Raw genomic sequence first — 22,398 nt, 5'->3', positions numbered from 1 at the left:
CTGTGGGAAGGCCAGTATTAAGAATGTGAACCATGAAGCCCCTGTAGAAATCTCTACCTCAAGACAGACAGACTAGACATCCCTAGGAGAGCTCTGATTCTTTCAGGCCTCTGTCCCCCCCCACACCCTACCCTCAAACCATAAGAAGATATAATCCGGGCACAGTCCACATGACCATTGTAACGGTTGCTCTAATACTACTCATTAACATTTTCAACTGTGCTTATAAAATGCTATTAATAAAATAAGTCATTATCAAAAGATGTCTTCTACTGCTTCTGGATCATCTAGAAACAAATAATTTGATTCTCAAAAGACAAGTATAAGCTTAGTTTAGAAAGAATATTTGTTATGCAGATAAACATGGTGTGAAGGCTGAGAGTTATTTGATTGCAGAACTGCCAGATTGGCAGCTGACTTGTTTTAGTATTAGACGTCCTTCTTTGAAAAATGGGGCTTCTCTACACATAGACACCTCCCTCCACCACCAGTCCTGGCCCCACACAATTACTCACAGATTGTTTTACAACATCTGCCCATTCAGGAGCTACTCCATATTCAGAGTTTTCTTTCAGGAATCTGCACAAGTCTTTCAATGGAGGAGCAAAAGCACCTCCTACCTAAAATGTAATGGAGGAAAACGAAAGTTTAAAGGTATTTTTCTCAGTGTTATGGCTCTGTGACCCAAGGCTCAGCTTACAGTCATATGAATAAATAAAGCTGGTTTGAAGGTGTGACATAGAAACCTATTACAACCATGGCAAATTGTGTCACAACAGTATAGACAATTGTATCACTATCAAAGAGGCTCACCCTGGAAGACAAGAGGAAACAATTACCTTCCTCGCATTCCTCCTATTGATAAGTTGAACACGTTCTTCTCCAGTAAGGCTGTTAATATCCAGTTTATTAGGATTTCTGCAACGGTGCCTTTTTTGTTTGGGTCTCCCCTCGTGTAGTTGAATTTTCTGTGGTAGAAGATTTTTAAAAAATTACTGACCTTTAATGCACTGTTAAACCTGCTTATAAGTGAAGCATTTTTCCTTCAGATACGGCAGAGCAAGAAGTTATCTGGCCCTATGTTTCTCCTAGCCCTACAGCCCTGATACTGTGCAAACATTCTTAAAATATTTCCTTCTTTTCTCGTAACCCAACCGAACTTCTTAAAACTTTGGTATTTTTATTAAAAACTTTTTAACAAGATACTAATCTATCGGTATTGAAATTCCAAACGTAGAAACATGAAACTTAAGATACTTACAGGAATAAAAGCCCCTAAATCTTCGACATAGCCAGGATGTTCCTTAAGCCATTTCTCTAAATCTTTCCTTTTGGGGGCATCATCACCTGCAAGTCTTGTTCCATCTTTCAAATTAATGACTGGAACTGGGCTCTCTGAATCACACAGGCCTTGGGGCTGCGCATATGGAAGAGCTGGGTTTATTCCTGGAGCAACCTGAGGGGCACTGATGCCATGACAAACCTGTAAAAATATAAAGCATTCCAAGAGATCTCTCAAGAAGAGGGAAATATTCAAGAGAAAGCAATCAGAATTAAACTTGCCTGTCTTAACATGGCTGAAGTGAGACTTCAGTCCGACAAAAATGCATGGACCTCATTAACGGCATGCTGGCAGGGGATGAGACAGGATTCAATACAACAACAGCAGGAAGACTGAACTAGGAAACTACTGTAGCAGTCAAACAGACTCTAGTCTGGTCCAACTGAAGGCCTTAACCTTTTTTAAATGTTTACAGAATAGCAAATCTGCATGAAACGTTTAATGACATTTACTTACATGGTTAGGTGTTTTATTTCTATTTATAAACAGGATATCAACTCCCTCCACATTCTTTCTCCTTCCTCGCCTCTTTTTCACTGCAGGCTGGTCATCGACTATTACTCCATTTGCGCTAATTGTTGATTGGCTGGAAGTTCCTAATCAAATGAATAGTTTAATTGTATTGAACTGTATTCAAGACTGAGGATATTGCTCGTAATATATACAGGCAGCAGAAAAAGTAATCAGAACACACAGACAAAAAAAAATCAAACCTCTAGCAAGAGTGGACATAATTAGAAATATTTTATGGTATATATATCAGTATTAATGTTTCTATATGTATACCACAAGTTCAGACAGACTCTACACTTTCTTCTCCTCAGGATTAACACATGCTCCCAGGATACTAACCATGTTACAGGCTGCAGCTCTGCCATCTCATGCTGCGGCTGGGGGCGGGGAGGAGCGGAGGCGAGGGGCTCTCAGTCCTTTTCAGCTCAGTGCTATGTCCACACCTTAGATCTCTCTAAAGAGACTTGCTAGTTAATATTAAAATATTCTATTTCAGTTATTTTCTGGCACCTCAGCCAATCTCTTTGAAGCAGGTGTGTTTATATATGAAGCAAAAACTGGTACCAATGTAAAATCCCTTTTCTTTACCAATGTAAAGTCCTATCCATGCCACCTATGCATCTTCTGCTAAATTATTTCCTGTTCTTAGGATGTTTTTTCTGTTCAGTCCATAACCAGGTTTAACTACTAAATGATCTTTATGTAACAGAGATGTCTAATCTTCTACACTCAACACTCTACACTCAACACTTCTACACTCATATGATACAAAAACTTACAAGCCCAACTGAAATGGTAAATCTGTGTCTGTCAGATGGTGGGTTTCCATGAATGAATGTTCTCCCATAAGAAAGAATTGCTTCCTCATAATGTTTGATGTCAGCAACAAGGGCTCCTGGTGAGTGGGCTTCAACCTTTTCAAAACTGCCCCTCCCTTTAGCTCCTAACTGGCAATATAGGACCCAATGAGTTACAAGTCCTGAGACATAAAGAGGAGGTGCCATAGTTATGGACTTATCTGTGTGAAGGTCAGAAACATGGGCAAACAAACCAAGAGATCCACAGATAGGAAACACATGCTTAGCACTAGGTGATGTATCATAATGAGAAACAAGCCCAGGGTCAGAACCAATCCTTTCTAATCTTCACTTTGCCATCCTGTAGCTCCTCTCAGTGTGCCTGCCAAGAAAGGGAAGTGGTGTGGTGCCCTTGCTCTACAGGAACAAGCATGGCAGAGCCTTTTTTTAAAAAAAAAGAGAATATGGTGGCTGTATAAAAACTCTCAACCTAGAGCAGGGCCTTTGTGACCCACCTGATGGTCCCAATCCATGGGCTGAAGACCACAATTTGAGACTGTTCTTCTGTTTGGCCAGTTTAAGTGGAAGAATTTTTCCCCTTATATGAAGGAGCATTCAGCCATGTCTGTAGTCTGACATGTTAAGGCTTAGACACAGGTTTATTACTTCAGTGAGACTCAAATTACAGATGACAAAAGCATAACTGGAACAATAATTTCAAACACAGTATCTCTTGAGGCACGTTTTTTAGCACTGGTCAGCTACTACTAAAATCCTACAATGCTTACCCAATTCTGGCAAAGACTTTGGAAAATTAGCAAGGCTCGTCTCTGAAGCATTCTGGAGTTCATGTAGTCGGGCAAGGTACTGCTGCTGTCCTAACGTGCCTTCTTCACTTTCAAATGGCCTTTTCTGAGAAAGCCCCTGCTTCTGAAAAATTAATTTCAAACCACCTTCCTGTTAAACAAACATGAGGGTTAGCAGTTTTCTTTGGGAAGGAGAAATAAATTTCATAATTTAGGATTTTCATATGCAGTTTCTCTCTGAAAGGACTGAAAAACAATTTCCGCACACAGGCTCTTTGCATTTAGTTGATTTAAGTAATTACTACCTGCGAGTGTATGCACACACACAAGTATCTATAACTGTCCATCTCTCTATTTAAAAAGGTAAATATTCATATACCAAATGTCAGAGAGAAAGTTTATATTACTATATGCTGTGATCTACTTTTAGGTCTGCAGCCTAAAGAATTTTGGAAGCAGTATGGGAATGATTATTATTCTGTTTGTTCACACAGGACATTTAAAAAACTATTTGTGAGTCACTGTTTTCAAATAGGTGGATTTATGCCTTGATTAAGAAAAGCCAAACACTCTGGAAAGTAGGTGTAGTATTAAAACAGCACAAGACAGACCAGTTCAGAAAGCGCCTTCTCAGCAAGGCTTCAAAATGCCAAGAAAAGAAACTAATTTGTTGTTGGATCCTGAAATCATGTATTTAAAAGAAAATGAAATGCCCCAAAGAAACTCCCTCCCAACACCCACAAATGTGTGTGTGAAGGAAGTAAGATCGAGAGCAGGCAGCTATTTGTAGGTAAAGCATGCCGCACACCGCAATCGCAATCAGGTCCTAGGGCAATAAAAATAAACATACGTCATTGATTTTCACTGTAAACTCCTTTTCCCGTACATGCTTCTTCACCTTTGACATCTGTGGTGACTGATCATTTTCTTCTTTAACATCTGCACTTGGGGGAGTTGGAACACTGGGCTCAGTGCAGTCTGCAGCGGCACCTGGGCTGTCTAGGAGCTTGGTGGTATAAAAAGAAGCCACGGTGTTGGCGTCGTAACTTCTCCTTGCTGATGGCCATCTACCTTTCAAGACTGTTTGACAAACACTGTCCAGACGATTAATCATAACACGATCCTAGAAAGAACAGAGAGCTCTTCAGAAGAACGACACTTCCCTGTCTCAATACTTGAAAAAGTTAGAACTGATAAATACAAAAAAATTAATGTCATTAAGCTTAAGTCACAGCAGACTCAAATGGCTCTTCTTTCAATTGACAGCAAAACTATGTGTTTGACATTACATGATTTTTGGTTCAAGACAAAGATTAGGACTAGTGAAAATCATGCCAAGGGGAACTCCTACTTTCCTTGTCACAGATACACTATGGAAAAACAACAATATAGTAACAAAAGAACGGATGGCTATTCCCAAGGGCAGCAACATACTGTACAGTCATGAGCTGCAGAAGAAATGGAAAAGTTTCAGAAAGAGTAGCACAGTAGGCTTCTTTGAGACTGAATGATGCAAAGAACCTTTCTGAAGCTCTTACCAGGGTAAGACTCCAGCATCTTCAATGTGAAACGACCACCCTTTCTTTCCAGCCATGCCAGTAAGTCATGGAACGGCCATCTTTGCAGACCACGCAAGGTTTAGAAACACAAGGAAACAGACTCATGGATTTTGTGCATGTGCATATTATATAGAGTATTAATACCTCACCTTTGGCCAGTAGGAAGCAGCCAGCATATATCCACCTTGTAAAGGACAATTAGAATTTGGCGTTCCATTATTCATTTGGAAACTGTCCTGGGTTTCATCCTGCACAGTGCTTATGGAAGCTACGCTTTCTTCATCATATGCTTTCAAGTGAGGAGTTCCTTCTGCTGAAGGAAGGAAGTTTAGGCAATTAGAACTCAAAACCTATAATATGATATATTCTGTTTCTGCAACAGCATTATTTAATGTACACAACTTGCTTGTAATAAACAAATACATCACATGAAGCATAATGAAAATGACACAGCTTTCTGCTTATTTTTCTTCCTAGACACAGAGAGGCCATTCACCTGTTTAATTTATTCCACAGGCAAAACTGAAGCCGTGAACAAAGCTTTGAATAAAAGACAAACTTCCAAAAATATATCTAAAATACAGTAAAATTAAAAGTACCAAACATTCTAGATTATCATCTGGAGCACATCTTCTAATGGGAACTGCACTGTACACAAATATGGTATGGCACGTAAGTCAATGCTGACAAGGGCGACAGCAGAACAACTCAGTGTAATGCACAGGAGCCCTGAAATACAGTCTGCTCTCATGGGCCCATCCTGTTTCCTTTTTAGGAAACTCAAATGCTTACAACACTAAGTCCAAAACAGCCCTCAATTGTTATGTCATTAAAACAGTCAAGCCTGACACAGCATAAATAACTGCCATGTCTTAGCCAGAGGAAGATAAAACTAGTGAACACTAGTCATAGCAGTTTGATATACAAAGCATACAGCAAAGGGCATAAGAACACGTCAAGACCAAAAATTCAAGTGACCAGAGGAAAGTTAATTCTATCAGTGAGGGATCACTCCTTCTAGACAACAATGCGTATCATTACAGCTGCTTTGCCAACTCCTGCTCCTAACTTCTCCCAGGCTGATGCTATAACATAGGGCCTGAACAAATAGAATTTAAAACCTGCAGTTCTACAGATTAAGTTTCTACAATGGAACTGCAGGCCCATAGGGTTTGGAGGATTTCCATGTCTCATATTTGTCAGTGCCAAAACTGTGTTAGTGACTGACATTTTTTTTCACAGCAACTGGTATACAACAAATTGAACTGCAGCTGTCTAGAATCTAGACCCTGTTTACAAAACATATGGGGGAGTTACATGAGTGATTCAGTCTGAACAATCCAGAAATCCCATGAGTCAAAGTACTTTATAAGTCTGGTAGTAAGGCCAAAATGCAGTATATACAGCCTCTTCAGAAAGAAGGAACCATTCTGATAACGGAGTTCTTATACCAACTCAGTTCTCTTATAACCCTCCCCACAATTTGAATTCTCTAAAAAAATTACATTATAAAACCAGATATTGAAATGTATCAAAAGATTACTGCTAGTAGTTTATATAAATCAATCTCATTATCTTAGCTACTTTTTTTTTTTTTTTTTGGTTGGTCATTATCTTAGCTACTAATCCCTTTTTTACAGTAAAAACAAGGAAGACATCTGTAAATGCTCTGCAACACTGGCTGCACTCGAATATAATCAGTTCTTGGAAGTGTCATTCCCTTTGGCTCAGATATTTGCAAGTTGCCTGGTTGCCAACAACCAGTTTGCCATTGTGACCAATTTCCACAGACTGACTAGTTTGTTCTGTTTGAAAACCTGCTTTGTAAACCGTGTAATAAACCATGGTATTCTCAAAGTTTGGCATACTTTGTTGGAAACCAGGAAGTTTTGTACGTGGGTGGGTGGGGGATGAGCTCAAGGACTTCCTAGGCTTGTTTTCATAACAAACCATACTTTCCCATTACATATGACTAGTGAAAGTGTCTGCAGCAGCTTTTACAATTCAGTGCACCATACTAATTTTCAGGGCTTTTTTTCAGCTGGAATGCGGTGGAACGGAGTTCCGGAACCTCTTGAAAATGGTCACATGGCTGGTGGCCCCGCCTGCTGATCTCCAGACAGAGGGGAGTTGAGATTGCCCTCCGCGCTGCTGCAGCGCGGAGGGCAATCTAAACTCCCCTCTGTCTGGAGATCGGGGGCGGGGCCACCAGCCATGTGACCATTTTCTCTGAGGGCAACTCACTGAGCTTATTGTTTTCTTGCCGGGTCCATCATGTGTTTACTTGGCTTTGCTTGTTGAAAAACACTCTCTATTAAATGTATTGCTCATAAATGTTCCCCCCACCCCACTTCCCCCATCTCGTTAAATAAAAAGTTTGTTATAATCAGCTGGGGTCTCCATGTCTCTAGCTTGACCAGTCATCTGGCACTGTCCTCCCCCAATAGAGAGGTACTGTTTGTAAGGGTGGATGCTCTGGGCCAAACCGGAGTGGTGGCAGCCAGAATAAGGCCCTTGCCTGCTCCAAGGCTGAAGGAGGCAGGAGGGAAAGGGGTATGTTTGTGGGGCTAGAGGGATCCCAAGAGGGGATGCCAGGCTCCCATGAGACCCTCTGCTCCATGATACTCCTGGGAAAATTATTGCTAAATCAAAAGATAATAGCTGCCAGAATGACATTTTTGGGCTCTGTGGTGACTTGGCGCCTGGAATCTGTCAAGCCCTGGGTAAAAGTGTCTTATTTCAACCTTAAGCTACCTCAGATTTAAAAAGAATGCTATTATTTTTACATTCCTAAAGAGACTTTTCAACACTGAATGACCCAATGGTTACAAGTCTTCATGCATTTACCTCTCTTTTGTGCCTCCTCTTCATCACTGTCACTCTCTTCAGATGAAGAGGAGGAGGATGAAGATGAGGAGGATGAGGAGGAAGACGACGATGACGACGCTGAAGAACAAGATGAAGAGGATGAAGAGCTAGATCTGGAGCGTGAACAGGAGGAGGAAGAAGATGACGAAGATGAAGATGATCTGGAAGAACAGGATGATCGGTCTGAGTCAGAGTCTGAATCGGAACTGGAGTCGGATCCTCTTTTGCTGGCTCTCTGTTTTTTGGAAACAGCATTTGGAGTTAGGGGCTCTGTCCTTGCTGCAACCATGCGCCTGTCATTGTCGGCTTTCACAACAGATCTGTGGTCTGTAGCATGTGATGGTGTCCCATTCTTTGGACTCAGAGGCTCAGTCTTTATTCCTGTCTGCATATCCTCAGTAGACATGGACTCTTCCCCTGAAGAATGAGGCTGTTCTTTATGGTTTTCTTTAACTTTTGTATCCTCGAGTGTGCTTCCTTTAACATCGAACAGTCTTGCCTGAGGCGTGAGGGGGGATGCAGACAGTGCCATCTGATACGGATGCAAAACTGGGGTAGGAGTTCTTGAAAGTGCTGCTTTGTTTTGACTGTAGTTCCTTTGGGCTGACATAAATGAAAGCTCAGGATCACGAAGGATGTGGTAGTCTGTTCTGCTAACCCCATGCTTTGCAGCTCCAATCAGTAAATCCCAGTCATGAGTCCCACACTCCCACCAGACCGGCAAGTCTGGATTCGGCTGGCAAAGTTTTAATCGCTCAAATAGCTGTGGGTGACGGACAGCTTGTTCCCGTACCTTCCTGAGAAGTTCGATTCGATACAAGGTTCGAGATGCACGTTCTTCAGTGATTGGCTGGATGAAAATATTTGGATCCATGGATTCTACACAAAAAATACACCAACTTCAGTACCTTTGTAAGCTAAATTAAAAAACTTAGCAAATTATACAGTGTGTCAATTTTTTTCTTCCCCCTTTAACATTTTCCCTATGTTCTAATTTTAAAGTAAGGTTTCTTAGAACTAAGAACTGTTTTGCTAACTAGAAGAAATAAAGTGTTCCACACTATTGCTAGCAATATTTTTAAAAATAACGTTGACTGAAGACCTTTTCTCTGTCAGTGCGACTATTACTGAGCAGATGCAACAACATCTCCAATGCTGGGGATATCTGTGAGAGTAATGGGTCACCTCCTATGTAAAGACTATGAGATGTGGGATGGTACGATCACCGTTGCTTCTTCTAAATCTGTTTTCATTTTCACAAAGGAAAAAAATCAAGTGGCACAAGTAACCTACCATCTTTTGAAGGCAGCCGGCAAACTCTTCTGCACATGGCCATAAAAGCATACAAGTATTTCTCTAAACTGTCATCTGTTTTCTTATGCAGCCGAGCCATGGCTCTAAACTTGGTCCAATCGAACTGACCCCTGTCAGGATCAAAAACAACGCCAAAGGTGGAAACCACTCTGTAGAAGTCAGCTTCTTCCCTTCTTGTCCATCTACATGTGAAACAGAAATGAAGCACCAAAAAGTAGTAAATTGGGTGATAAGCTGAGGTGAAACCTAGTTCTAGTTGTTTGTAGAGTTTTAAACTGAGTGTTTATCATTATTGTAACCTGCCTTAAATCTGGTTTTGGAGAAAGGTGCATACAGAAGCTCTTACTGAACTAAGCTACCCAAAACAGCCAAATAACTAAAATAAACAATAAACACCATCCCCCCCAAACGATACTGCTAGAAATCATATCAATACAGGAAATAAATGTGAATGCTTTTTGTGATCTATATGAGCATGCAAACCCTGAACAGACCTTTGCTGTCTTTCAATTTTGGCAGCCATTTTTGGATTTAAAGCAGATTCTTCGTATGGAGTCTGAATCACACAGGCCTGAACTGGAAATGCAGGCTGAATTTGTTGGATTTGTCTGTTCTTACTGGTACGCTGATAGGCTGTTATTAGGCGACGCAAACGTGTCGTTAAGGCAGACTGTGTTGGCCAGTAAAGCTTATCTCCTTCAATCATCTGACCATCTGTAATTGGGGGAAAAACATGACACAACAAAAATATTTGATACTGGCCTGTACCCTACAAAATGATGGCTTGCTCTAGTCCAGAATAGTAAATGTACACAGTACCAATTTATTTACCTCCATCTCCTATTATAAGGTCCCCCGGTGATGACACATCGTCCTATATCACAAATTGCAAAACATAAAGAATGAACAGTTGCACGATTCAGACTGCAAGCCACTTGTTCTGCAAACAGTCTTAAATATGGATTCCTGATAGCTTTTTGTAGAAGCTCACAACAACTTTTTCCACAGAAAATAAAAAAGTATATTTAAATGTTAAAGGGGATGCTGATAAACTAATCCCACAACTGCTTTGCTACAAGTTTACCGTCAAACATAAAAGACGGCAGGCCCTCCAAATTTATAATAAAAATGAATTAAAGTAAAAATGTACTACCTCCAAGTCATCTTTAAACATGGCTGGTGCTGGTTTATATTCTGGATCTTCTACATCTCTGCAGGAATGCAAAAGCGGTACACATCTGTCAAGTACGTATCTTGCTATGTAATTTGTGACTTGCTTGATACAAACTACTTCGTCCGAGAGAGAAAAGAATCACTGCAAAGCATATACGTTCTGGTTCTAACTACTTGGATTACCTCTTCATAAACATCTGTTCTGTTCAACTATGGCCATACTCTTTCCGGACCTTGATAAACTGAGGCGGTTAGAAGGATCTCAGCCCAATGCAAGATCACTCAAGAGCAGTAAGTTCTGGCTCCAAGGCATTCATTTTCCCACTAGCTGTTACCCTACAGATTCAGACTCTCAAGCTCTTGCGATGATCGTTCTGCTTTTACGTTTGCACAGACCTTCTAGTCAACAACTCCACAGAACGGTGAGATGTTGAACTTCCTTCTAATTCACACAGTGTAGTTGCCACTACTTTATAGTTTCCCTGCATTTAATGGCATTATTTTACTAGCAAGTTATCTAGCCCTTCTACGTTTCTTTCAAGGGAGGAGCTATATTGCAAACAGCCCAATTTATGAAGAATGAGTACAGCATACTGGGGACTCCCACAGGGTATGATGCAGCTCAGTCTAGCCTCCAGCTCCATTTCCACAGGCACACACAGACAGACAGCACAAGACAGAATGTCAAGAAACTGGAATCCTGTGTACTCCCACCCATGTAGCTATCCAGCCCTCCTTCAGTACACCATGCAATTAATTTGCCTTTGCAATATAGACCAAAACATCTTCTACATTTATTATAAAAACTTGTTACAACCTTTAGGTGCAAACCTAGAAAGAGTTAAGTACTTTCAAGTCCCCGTGTATTTTAATGGGATAATTGAAAGCGTTGTCGAAGGCTTTCACGGCTGGAGAACGATGGTTGTTGTGGGTTTTCCGGGCTGTATTGCCGTGGTCTTGGCATTGTAGTTCCTGACGTTTCGCCAGCAGCTGTGGCTGGCATCTTCAGAGGTGGCATCTTCGACACTGAGAGATCTCTGTCTTTTGGTGCTACACCTCTGAAGATGCCAGCCACAGCTGCTGGCGAAACGTCAGGAACTACAATGCCAAGACCACGGCAATACAGCCCGGAAAACCCACAACAACCAATTGAAAGCGTGCTTAACTCTCTCATAATGAGAGAGTTGGAAGGGAATTTTGTTGATAGCTTCTTAAAAGGATTTAATTTCAACTGGCTCTTATTGTTAAAAGGATTTAATTTCAACTGGATCGTATTCTATCTTGTTTATATGCACCAACATTTTTATAGGCACATGAAAAAATAAATTCTCCATAAAAAGAGACTCTCCCAAATGAACATGTTGACAATGTCAGGTCTCTTCTCAGAGCTCTCTTAAGCCTATACACTAAATATTTACAATGGCTAAAATGCAGTCTTCTTTGGCTGCAGCTCTAGTCAGCCACTCCAAGGAGGTCAGAAAGGCTCCTATACTGGCCTAGTTTCAGAGGCACTGTAAAGGCAGCTGGAGGATGTTTATTTTCCTGCTGCTGGTTTGGGGTAACTGGGCATTAGCAGGTTGTTTGTGCTTGAATATTTATTATTTTTTTCTGCTTTGTACAGTGCTTGATTCATGAGCAGCCTGAACCACTGGGAATGGTGTAAAAGGCGAGGTACATATTTAAAATATTTTATAGAAAGCCATACCCATCCATATAATCATTTGCTCTCTGCTCAGCAGCAACTGCTTTCTCATCAGGTTTCCCTACTCTTTCCAGGAAACAAAGAGCTGCATCGGCTCTTATTGTATTGTACTTTTCGTAACCTGAAAAAGAAACATACTATGAACTTCAAAAGCAGAACCACCTAAACAGTAAAAGCAAGAAAAATACATGGCATCTATATTACTTACCATGCTTAAAAACTCCTATTAGGAGAGACTTATCAGCCTCAGTATCCCACCACTCTGCTGGCACCTCAGAATGGTCTGGCTCAGGAACCCAGACATCAATTTCACTGAAATGTTAATCCAGAAAACAGGCATTACATTTATTATTGCTCACGCTGATTTGGTCTTTTAAAAATAATTCTGTGGCAGAGATTAATACAGGAGCACTGATTCAAGAGTATCCCAGTTCAAATCCTGACTATCACAAAGCAGCAACTGATGCCAGGGAACCCCGTCTCTCTTGGTTTCAGCCTCCCATTTCTAACATGGAAATAACAGGGGCTTACCATACAAGGCAGTTGTAAGGATAACCAAATAATGCTTATTAAAAGATTTTGAACGCTGGTGAAGCTATGTAAGGGCTAACATTTTTTAAGTTATTGGATACGGTTCCCCAGTTTAAGTGCTTTGAAAAGTTTTAATAGAAAATGCTAATAAACTCAGCTCATTCAAGTATTCTGCTGGTTTTTAAATCTTTGCAAATTTGCATATAATGGGTACATATCAATATCAAACGTCTTTGATATTGACTATATGGACTTGCATGGTATAATCTGCCTTGAGTCTAAGTCAGAAAGATAGTAAAAGTCCAGTAGCACCTTTAAGACTAACCAATTTTATTGTAGCATAAGCTTTCGAGAGCCACAGCTCTCTTCGTCAGAGAGCTGTAGCTTTCGAAAGCTCATGCTACGGTAAAGTTGGTTAGTCTTAAAGGTGCTACTGGACTCTTTACTATTTTGCTACTACAGACTAACAAAGCTAATTCCTCTGGATCAAAGTGAGAAAGGTGGACTATAAATGATGTAAATAAATAAAATAAATTCTGTAGAGTAACTTCATGTAATATTTAGCAAGAGTTTAAAAAGCAAAAAACTTCAAGCGCAGCTTACCTTGCTTCAACTCCCTCAAAAACCTTTTGGCACTCATTACCAATGACTTCTTGTTTCAAATAATACAGCATCCTAACTCGGAGTAAGACCCTAAGCATGAACACACACACACACACATACAAGAAATGTATTTGTCTTCTGTTTTTCATTAAAACTGCATTTTTAGTTCAGCTAGGTAGCATTTTAAAAGATGTTCAGCATTTTTCTGCCCCCAAGAGTTACCAGCCTCAAGGCCAACTCTGATCTAGCATTCACTATTCATGCTAGCCTGTACCAAGTTACACACACTCTGGCTCCAGTGATTTTAATGGAACCTAAGCGTTGTATGACTCAAATGTTAACTCGGTGCTGCAAAAATTGCCTCTGTGTAGAACCCCAGGCAGCCATTTATAGAAGTGCATTGTTTGCATGGGTAATATCCACCCAGTTCAGATAGTTTCAGGTGGGTAGTCATGCTAGCCTGCAGAAACACAACACATTTCAAGTCTCTAAATGTGCTACTGGATTCAAATTTTGTTCTCCATGCAACCCAGTATCCCTACAAGGAACTCTAGCCGAGGAAGTTATTTTCAACATTGGTGCTGAGGTAACACCTGAATAAGGCCTAAGAGCAGGATTGCAGCTTATGGCTGGGATAGAAAGAGCTACATCAGGTTCAAATAAAAGGGCTTGTTACAGGCACCCAGAGTGATTTTAGCCCCCAATGCCACATTACAGCTGTCTTTTCTACCTTCCCTTTCAAAAGTAATTGATTGATCTGTGTCATTCCAATGGGGGGGGGGGGTCACGAGTCCAGGGAATCAGCCCTGTGGTTCTCCTCTATATTAGTTGTCAATCAAATAATAAACATATATAAAATCTCAAAGCTTCAAGAAATCCTTTGCTCAGTCCTCATCCTCACACTGCAGTTACATGTGCTCATTGTAGACGAGAAGTAGTTTACTATGCAGTATCACAGCAGTAGATGATTTGACCGTAAGTTTAAAACTTACTTTCAGAGAAAGAGGTTGCCAACCAATGGGAAGAAGTTAAATTGTGTAACTAGTAGGCTTAAAACTTTAAAAAAATATACATAACGGTTACAAGTTGGGTCCAGAAAAAGCCCTCTGAAAAGCACACAGCAGAGTGTGTGTCCTTCATGCCCAATCTGCAGCCCACTTTAGGCTCTGCTATGAAAACAAACAAATACTTACTCCTCTCCAGCCCAATTTCCAGCATGCTGAGGGCTTGTGCCTGTTCTCTGCTGCTAAAATTCTTAGTGGTTTGGAGGGAAGCTAGGGTCCCTATCAACCAGTTCCCCTTATCTTCTATGCAAAGCTAGAATATTTCTACTAATAGGAAGAGACTTATTGTGACCTTCTCCCCCCACCTCCCCTAAATCCAATGTTGGCTCCCAGTGCATCTGCACACAGCATACATGCTTCACTAGTGTAAAGAGCGATAAACAACACAGCTACAATCATTATATGAACATCCTGTTACAGTAAATCTCACACAGGTACACAATATAGCCTATTAGCGTTTAACAAGAACATTTACTTGCACTTCCAAAAGGAAGCATATTCAGTCCTGAAACATTACATGGAAGATATTTTAATGAGCTCAAAAACAAATCAAATTATTTACAGTGATACTCACTTGTTGCAGTGATGTTTTATATGCTTTTTATACCCTTCATCTTGCAAAAGATGCTCTGGATTATACTTTCGAAGCCATTCTGCTTTATGTATATCAAAAGTGCTGGTCTGAGTTTTCACTTTCTTTCCTTTTCGACCCCTGGGGACAGGGGCTGACAAACCTATTAAATCCAAGAACACAGGAGAGCAACAGCATAAAATATCGGGGGGGGGGGTCCATCTTGCCAGCTGCGCTCCATCTCAGCTATGTTTTTCTTCTTCTTCCAGTCAGCTGATATAAGGCTGGGCATGGCCAGAAGCACAAGTCCAAGGCTCACACCGGACGCACATGGCTGAACCAGCTACAGAATCCGAACCAGCCCAAGATACACTGTGGTTTGTCTTGTTTGACTTATATTTTTGCTCTAAACTGTTCTGGTTCCCTCCAATATTCTTCTGCAAGGCACAACAAATTTCTGTGCATTTTATCTACCTGCAATTGTTATGTTATTAGCAGGGTTTTATAGGTTGGGGTTGGGACTAGAGTGGTTTTTAATTATTTGTATAAGGCTGTTGTTTTATTGTGATTTTACTGAATATTATATTTCTGTATTGGTTTTAACTGTTGTACTGTACGGAACTGCTTCGAGATCTTAATTGAAGAGAAGCATTATAAAAATTGAATAAATAAGTAAAGTAGAATACAAATATTTTCTAAAACACAGTTCTTGGCAAGTTATTGTTTCATACATGCAATGTATTTAAAAAAGAGTATAATCTATTCTCCTTTAACGTTCAATGCTTACAATTCCAAAAAGTGTACAGAATACAAAAGAAACACCGAACCGGCATTCAAAGGGCAGAAGCATCTAATTTTATTACCGTATTAAATCAACTTTGGCTAATGGATAAGAGACTGGCAGGACCCTCCTAAGAAGAGTTACACACCTGCAGGTCCACTGAAATCGAGACGGGTTAGAAGGCTGTAACCCTGCTTGGGGGTGGCACTGTCGGATCCTTACCTAGGTGATTCTGAAGCTCGCGAGTCTGCCCATCCTCGGTTGGTGTGATGAGGTCCCATATAAAACTTTTTATCTTTTCATCTCCTCTGTAGTGAACAAGGCAATAAGCTAAGAGTGCTCGGCAAATTATCTCCACGTCCTGTTCATTTAGCTGCCTTTTGAAACGTCCATGTGACAAAATTTCTCTCCAGCGACCCCACCTAGTTAAAATTTGACACTGGTCAACATTTAAAACAAAAAAAAGGTCATGCTAACATCTAAAAGTTCTTTTGATGACTGACTCCTTTACAGTAAAACTCAGCCTATCATTAAAGTATTATACATCAAAGAGCTTTCGTTATCCAGAACTTCGTTATCCAAGACATTCACAGTTAACTGGCATCGTCCAGAGGCCAAACTCTTCTGCCCCAATCACCACACCTGTGTCTTCAATCCCGCCTCTCTAGCAAGCTTGATATGTCTGGCCATTGCTGGGCTTCTAACAGTCAGTGCCTACTGCTAACATCATCCTTGGGTGCCTCTTCTCCCACTGCCTGCCTTGAGCTGTCAAGAACTGGTTCTGTCAGATGATTCCTGGACAGCTGGCCCAGTTGTCTGCCTCCTGCGTGGGTGGCTCTGTGGCTCAGGGAGAAGGGGAAAGTTCTACCAGGTGTGCTGACTATTGCCATGGTATTCCCAATGGGGTGGGGTTTGGTTACTATGGATTCGTCTGTGTAGAGGACAGGGTAATAAGGCTGAATATCCAGCATGTTAGATTAACTGGCAACCTCCATCCCCCACGAGCGCCGAGATCACAAAGCTTTTACTGTAGTAGTTATGCTCTATTTATTTTTCAGAGTTCACAGAGGTTCTGAATACTGATAACTCACTGAAGCATTTCCTTAATGCAAAACCTACGGCTCATTATCAATACTTAGGAGGTTATGGAAAACATAGCCTCAAGCGTCTCAGTTCTCTCTTCCTTCCCCTTGCCTGCCCCACCACATAACAAGTAAGACCATTATTTCCGTGCAATTCTCCCTAGGGCCAAATGTCTGAAATTACTATTATCTCTCTCAAATGCCTCTATAATTCTAATATATAATACAACTATTATTCTCCCACACAGCACACTTTGTGCTAGCTTACAACTATAGTTTGTTAAATAACATTTAAAATGCATACATTTTGTATTTTTGCATTATTACATGTTTTCTGTTAAACGCATAGAGATGTGCAGCCTCCTCACGCTAAGATTTTCTGAACCTTGGTTGTTGCGCGTCTTTCAACGCAGCAACAGACTTCCACAAAGCATGACATTGTAACAGTGTTGTAGCATCGTTACATTGTTGTTATGGAGTCAGAGTCAGAGACATTATTCAACTGTAAGATCACCAGCCACACAGAACAGGTACATTTTCCAAAGAAACAAAGTATTTTTACCCATAGACTAGCAAGTTCTTCTCCACCCTGAAGCATTCTGTTCTTCCATATCCATTGGAGCGGTCATAAGGTCTCCGCAGTTTTGGTTTATCATCCCCTTCACTCTCAATATCTGATAATTCAGCGAGCTCATCTTTTGTGGCACTAAATGGCCTTGTTTGTTTCCTAATTCTGGGAGTATCAATGACCAGGCTATTCTGTGAGAGTGTAGAAAAATAGATATATTTGAGACGTTTAACAGTTCCTGAACTATAGCTTGCAAAGTAACCACGGTTATCAAAATATCCTCCTATGGACATCTTATATGAATATTACAGACAACTAAATATGGCACTACTTCTGGAATTACGGTTTTCCAACAGAATTAAGGACTTTGCTATGGAGGGACAGACACTGCCTAGATAAAGTGCAGATTCTGTTGTGAGCTACTTATCTTGAATTGCAACATGGAGACTGACATGGCATTCCTGGTCATTGATAACCGAAGCAGTTCACAATTGCTAGGATAGAGAACAGATTCCTGCCACTTTCTGCTTTCGTTGGTAGTAACGGATAAAGTAAACGAGCAAAGAGACAACCTGTGACCCACCAGGTGGACTGAATATAATGCTGCACTTAGGGGAGCTTGAACATTCCTTCTCTAAATTTAGGACAGCATACCTCGGCTTACAACAAAGTTTGATAACCTTTGCTGTAGAAAACAAAGGAAAGTATTTTAAATGTATTATATCCTTTGTAGCTAGCTTATGATTTGTTTATAAAATAATTAAGAGCAAGTGTAGTAAATCACACCATTGGTCTAAGCTATAGTTCTCCTTTGGATGTTACCTTTCAAGCACTTTTTGAATCTTGCCCTTGCTTCAAAGAGCTCAGAGTACCATATATGGTTATACTGATTTCCATTTTATCCTTATAAAAACTCTGTGAAGTAAATTAAGTAGGGAGAGTGCATGACTGGTCCGAGGTTATTCATATGAGCCTTTTTGCTGAGTGAGAATCTGAACCACAGTGTCTCCAATCCTAGTCCTATTCTAACCCCTTCACCACACTGGAACTCCTTCTACTGCACTAGTCTACTTCCTCCAGAAGACTAATATTTATTAGATCTTCCTAGAAGCAAAAGACTGAAAGGAGATCTAAGTACCATTCTGGATGAGTTAGGTTTGTACCATCCCTAAAAGTTAAATTTTTCAAGAGTGACAATTTGATGATCAAATCTGCTACAATTATAATTGTTACAGCCTATTTAAAAAAAAACTAACTTGGGCAACAGAAAATAAGCATATACAGGCCTGTTAAGTATAGTAACCACCACCACCCCCGCCCAAAAAAGAGATTAATACTTACTCTGCCACTGATGGCATCTATGTCTATTTCTGCTTTTTTGGCCCACTTCTGCCAAAAATTAGGATCGTCTAATGAAATATCTGTCCTATTTCCAGATGCAACAAAACTGGCCTGTAACAAACACAACATGCCTGATAAAAACAGTAGTCCAATTTAAGAAGCTGCCCTACCCCTTAGCACGAGAAAGGACATCCTCCTTCCATGACAATCCTGCTAATTACGTATCTCGGAGGGGAGGGTCTGAACATGGCATAATAATGTTAATAGCTTTCCTCCCATGTTCATCTTTCAAGCTTGCCTTCAAACTGAGGACACCCGTCACAAGAGGTGGCACAGTCCCTTGCAGGATCTCAGATCAATCTTAGTGCTCTATGGGGGAAAAAAATGACACACTGCAACTATCACATAAAAAACTGTACCTACCTTAGCAAACGTTGACCCCCTTCCTTCAGATTCGATTGTGATTGTTTTTGTGCGTCGCTGCAGGATTTGATCAATATCCTCCTCGCAGAATTTAGAGCCTTCGTCTTCCTCATCCATAATGGCACCGTAAGCGCCTCTTCGAAGAAGGTCCTCAATTTCTTTTTTCGAGAGTTGCTGTATCTGTGCAGGTAGGATTTTGATGTTGTAAAAGACTTTGACTGAACAGTCAAATACATGCCCAGTAACATCAGTAATGTATAATTTAGTTATTAATTATAGACAAGAACAAATTCCTGTCAATCAGTCACTGTATGTTGTGTAAGGGTATTTCAGGAATCCAAAGAATTTAATCCTTACATAAAGTTCTACATCATTATCTTATTATGAAATTTCTTACTGTGCGACTTCATTCATATTTGCTATTTACTTCAGACTTATCTATGTACAAAGAAACACAGATGAGGCACACAGGAAGTCTCAAGGAATTCCAAGGTACATTTTGCTGAGTATTCTTTAGAAGGTCATATATCACTCTTAACAACTCAATGCCCAGTGTTCTCTCTTGAATAGTGCCAACTTTCCAGTTCAAATGAATTATTAAAAAAAATTACTAGTGTAATGGGAAATGAGAGAGGAGGCTTTGCAAAGCTTTAAGATCTTGTTTGACTTAGCTCTTTACAGCCCTTTTCTACGGAATAATCACATGGGCTGCCAAAAAAAAAATCCCTGAAAGAAACAACAAGGTGGGCCTAGGGGAAAGAGTACATACACCACCAACACTATTTTCTCTTCCGCTCATGCTCTGTAAGACAGCTTTGTCCAGCCCCAGCTTCAGACTTGCTCTGTCAAACATCTCTCTTTCGTAAGAGTTCCGAGTTATCAGTCTGTAGACTTTCACAGCTTTGTTTTGACCAATCCTATGGCAACGGGCTTGAGCCTGAAAAAAAGAAAAGGTACACGATCCATCAGACATCATCATCAGATAGAGTGACTTAAATAGATGTAATGTAATTAAACTGAAGTCAGAAGACAGCATCATAGGAAGTTATCATGGTTAGATGATTTACAAGAAAAACTGAAATCAAGGTCAAATCAAAAAAACCTTGCATCCTAAACTAAGCCGCTGTATCCAAACTAAATTTTCCATCAGCAGAATGGGCATTTCCTACCCCCCCCCTTCCCACTGATCTCTATGAAATGTTAGGGGATGCTGAGAAATCACATGAGGGGTGCCTTCAACAAGAAATTGCCATTTTAGTCTAGATCTAATCCTATGTATATTTTAAGCATTTCATACATTAATATTCTCGCCCTAAATTAGTAGGACACAAAAAAGATTACCTGCAAATCATTCTGAGGATTCCAGTCAGAATCAAAAATTATGCAAGTATCAGCTGCAGTCAGATTAATGCCCAGTCCACCAGCTCTGGTACAAAGAAGGAACACGAACCGATCAGAGTCTGGTTTGCTAAAACGATCAATGGCGGCCTGGCGCAAGTTTCCTCTTACTCTTCCATCAATTCGCTCATACAGGTACCTTTGAAATGCAAAAAAGAAACCATTACAGGAAAGCCTGACATTACAACAGATAAGCATTCAGTTCAGTGCTCTTCAACTGCCATTTAATGCTCTGATAGCAACCCCACCCCTGGTCAAATAAGCATGTGGGTCTCCTCCTTCTACACTCTAACACATCTCAGACCAACTGCTTGAACCTTTGACAAGCACACACACTCACTCACCTATCCATCCAAGAGAAGTAGCATGCAAGGAGCCAAAAATTAATTCATCTTATTCTTCCTCCAAAGAGATTAACAGGCTTGGTAAATGTCACATTTGTAAACGTTTTAAAACAGAACTTGGCTGACCAGAAAGGGAATTATAAAGATTGACTGTGTTCAGATTGCATTTATAGAAACAGAATGTAATACATGAAGGTTTCTTCACCTTCAGAGGAAGCTACCAGGAAATCTTGGCCAAGATATTCTTCCCTCTTATTCCAAAGGCAGCACTGTGCAAATGACTCAAGTATTTACCCCTGCCAGCAGCAGGAAGGATCTCCCCATTACAGGACATGCTGTGACAGCAGTGATGGAAAAAGATAACTTGGTAAAAGGCATGTTGCAACACGCAGAAAAAACAGCAAATCTGTCACTTGTTAAGTAACACAATTAACAGTCTGAAACACGCCAAGCCTGCAGACCAAAATAGAACGATGGGAGTACTGAAAATAGAGCTGCTGCCTTCAGTCTTACATCAACACTTTTAACAGCAGTATCCTGGATGAGGCTGGATTTCTTCCATCCACCGACATGAGGAAACTCATTATTCCATTCTGTGGAAGAAGGGGGAGGGGGGAAATCCAGGCAGGGATGTTCAAGAGCAATGTCCACAGCCTGGGTGGGTTGAATTGCTACTACAGAGACTCTGAGCAGCACACCCACAGAGGCACACTTGTACAACTTATCATGGTGAACAAAAAGTCAAAAGGGTGCCACCCTTGTTGATGTTCTATATGTATGGTGCCACTTTGCAGGTCTCTTCCAGTGGTTCCTGAGTGTTGAATGTTGCATTGGTGATGGCTACTCATACAGAACACACCATTAGGGTGGCAGCAACAGGCGAGTGAGAGGCCAAAGTGATGCATGCTTTTATCCATCTGTCTAGAGCTGTTTTTTCTGCCCACCGCATCCAAGCGTAAACTCATTTGTACGGAATTCTGAGGTGTGTTTAAGTTAGCCATGCAAAGCCTGATGGTTAGAGCAGCAGCATACTCTATTTTGGATGAGGCAGAGAAAGGGAAGATCAGCTCTTGAGAGGTGTGGAAGATGGCATGGATTTTTGGAATAAAGGATGGCTTTGTCTTTAGGATCATTTGATCCTGGTTAAAGGGACAGAGCTCTATTCAAACAGACGAGGCATTAAGTTCTTAGACCTGTTTAGGTGATGCAATGACTACTATGAAAGTGAGTTTAAAATAAAGTTGTATGTAGCAGTTTAACCAGCACCTGATATAAGGCTCTGAGGACCTTGTACAGATCCCAAGATGAATACCTAGAAACAAGTGGCAGGTATAGGAAAGAAGAGCTTTATATGTGGGTGTGAGGAGAGTGATTGTTCCTCTGGAAGAAAAGACAGTAGACAGAGGTGAAACCTAGTATCTTAAGATGTCTGGATGAAACCTCAGATAAGGCCCAGTTGCAAGAATGCCAGTACTTCTTTAACTCCTGCTGATAGGCGAGTGGCCAATTTGTGTTTATATCAATGAATAAACACGTTCCAAGATGTTCCATATGTATGATTTGGGGGATCCTTGTGAATAGCAAAGATGGTATTTTGGGTATCAACATTATTTATTCA

General features: G+C 40.6%; 1 protein-coding gene across 8 annotated transcripts in view; it reads right to left on the bottom strand.

Annotated features, from left to right (window-relative positions):
- Nucleotides 1–22,398, bottom strand: part of CHD9 (chromodomain helicase DNA binding protein 9) — a 78,140-nt gene that overhangs the window by 3,674 nt on the left and 52,068 nt on the right. For 3 of the 8 annotated variants that reach the window (XM_055000893.1, XM_055000890.1, XM_055000891.1), the window contains exons 16-37: nucleotides 20,380–20,575; nucleotides 19,808–19,975; nucleotides 19,039–19,218; nucleotides 18,616–18,726; nucleotides 17,269–17,465; nucleotides 15,847–16,046; nucleotides 14,847–15,006; nucleotides 13,209–13,298; nucleotides 12,283–12,386; nucleotides 12,078–12,195; nucleotides 10,353–10,410; nucleotides 10,031–10,073; nucleotides 9,694–9,913; nucleotides 9,179–9,381; nucleotides 7,865–8,764; nucleotides 5,167–5,330; nucleotides 4,309–4,581; nucleotides 3,441–3,609; nucleotides 1,799–1,938; nucleotides 1,262–1,483; nucleotides 840–968; nucleotides 516–620 (exon numbers count right to left, since the gene is read on the bottom strand). In XM_055000893.1, coding sequence (XP_054856868.1) covers nucleotides 516–620; nucleotides 840–968; nucleotides 1,262–1,483; nucleotides 1,799–1,938; nucleotides 3,441–3,609; nucleotides 4,309–4,581; nucleotides 5,167–5,330; nucleotides 7,865–8,764; nucleotides 9,179–9,381; nucleotides 9,694–9,913; nucleotides 10,031–10,073; nucleotides 10,353–10,410; nucleotides 12,078–12,195; nucleotides 12,283–12,386; nucleotides 13,209–13,298; nucleotides 14,847–15,006; nucleotides 15,847–16,046; nucleotides 17,269–17,465; nucleotides 18,616–18,726; nucleotides 19,039–19,218; nucleotides 19,808–19,975; nucleotides 20,380–20,575 — 4,150 coding nt within the window. The remainder of the gene's footprint in view (nucleotides 1–515; nucleotides 621–839; nucleotides 969–1,261; nucleotides 1,484–1,798; nucleotides 1,939–3,440; nucleotides 3,610–4,308; nucleotides 4,582–5,166; nucleotides 5,331–7,864; nucleotides 8,765–9,178; nucleotides 9,382–9,693; nucleotides 9,914–10,030; nucleotides 10,074–10,352; nucleotides 10,411–12,077; nucleotides 12,196–12,282; nucleotides 12,387–13,208; nucleotides 13,299–14,846; nucleotides 15,007–15,846; nucleotides 16,047–17,268; nucleotides 17,466–18,615; nucleotides 18,727–19,038; nucleotides 19,219–19,807; nucleotides 19,976–20,379; nucleotides 20,576–22,398) is intronic. The other 5 variants (XM_055000887.1, XM_055000892.1, XM_055000885.1 and 2 more) reach the window with 4 other exon arrangements.

The sequence above is a fragment of the Eublepharis macularius genome, chromosome 16 (genome assembly GCF_028583425.1).
Source record: "Eublepharis macularius isolate TG4126 chromosome 16, MPM_Emac_v1.0, whole genome shotgun sequence".
In the NCBI taxonomy this organism is placed as follows: Eukaryota; Metazoa; Chordata; class Lepidosauria; order Squamata; family Eublepharidae; genus Eublepharis; species Eublepharis macularius.
This window is presented reverse-complemented; position numbering and strand designations above follow the sequence as displayed.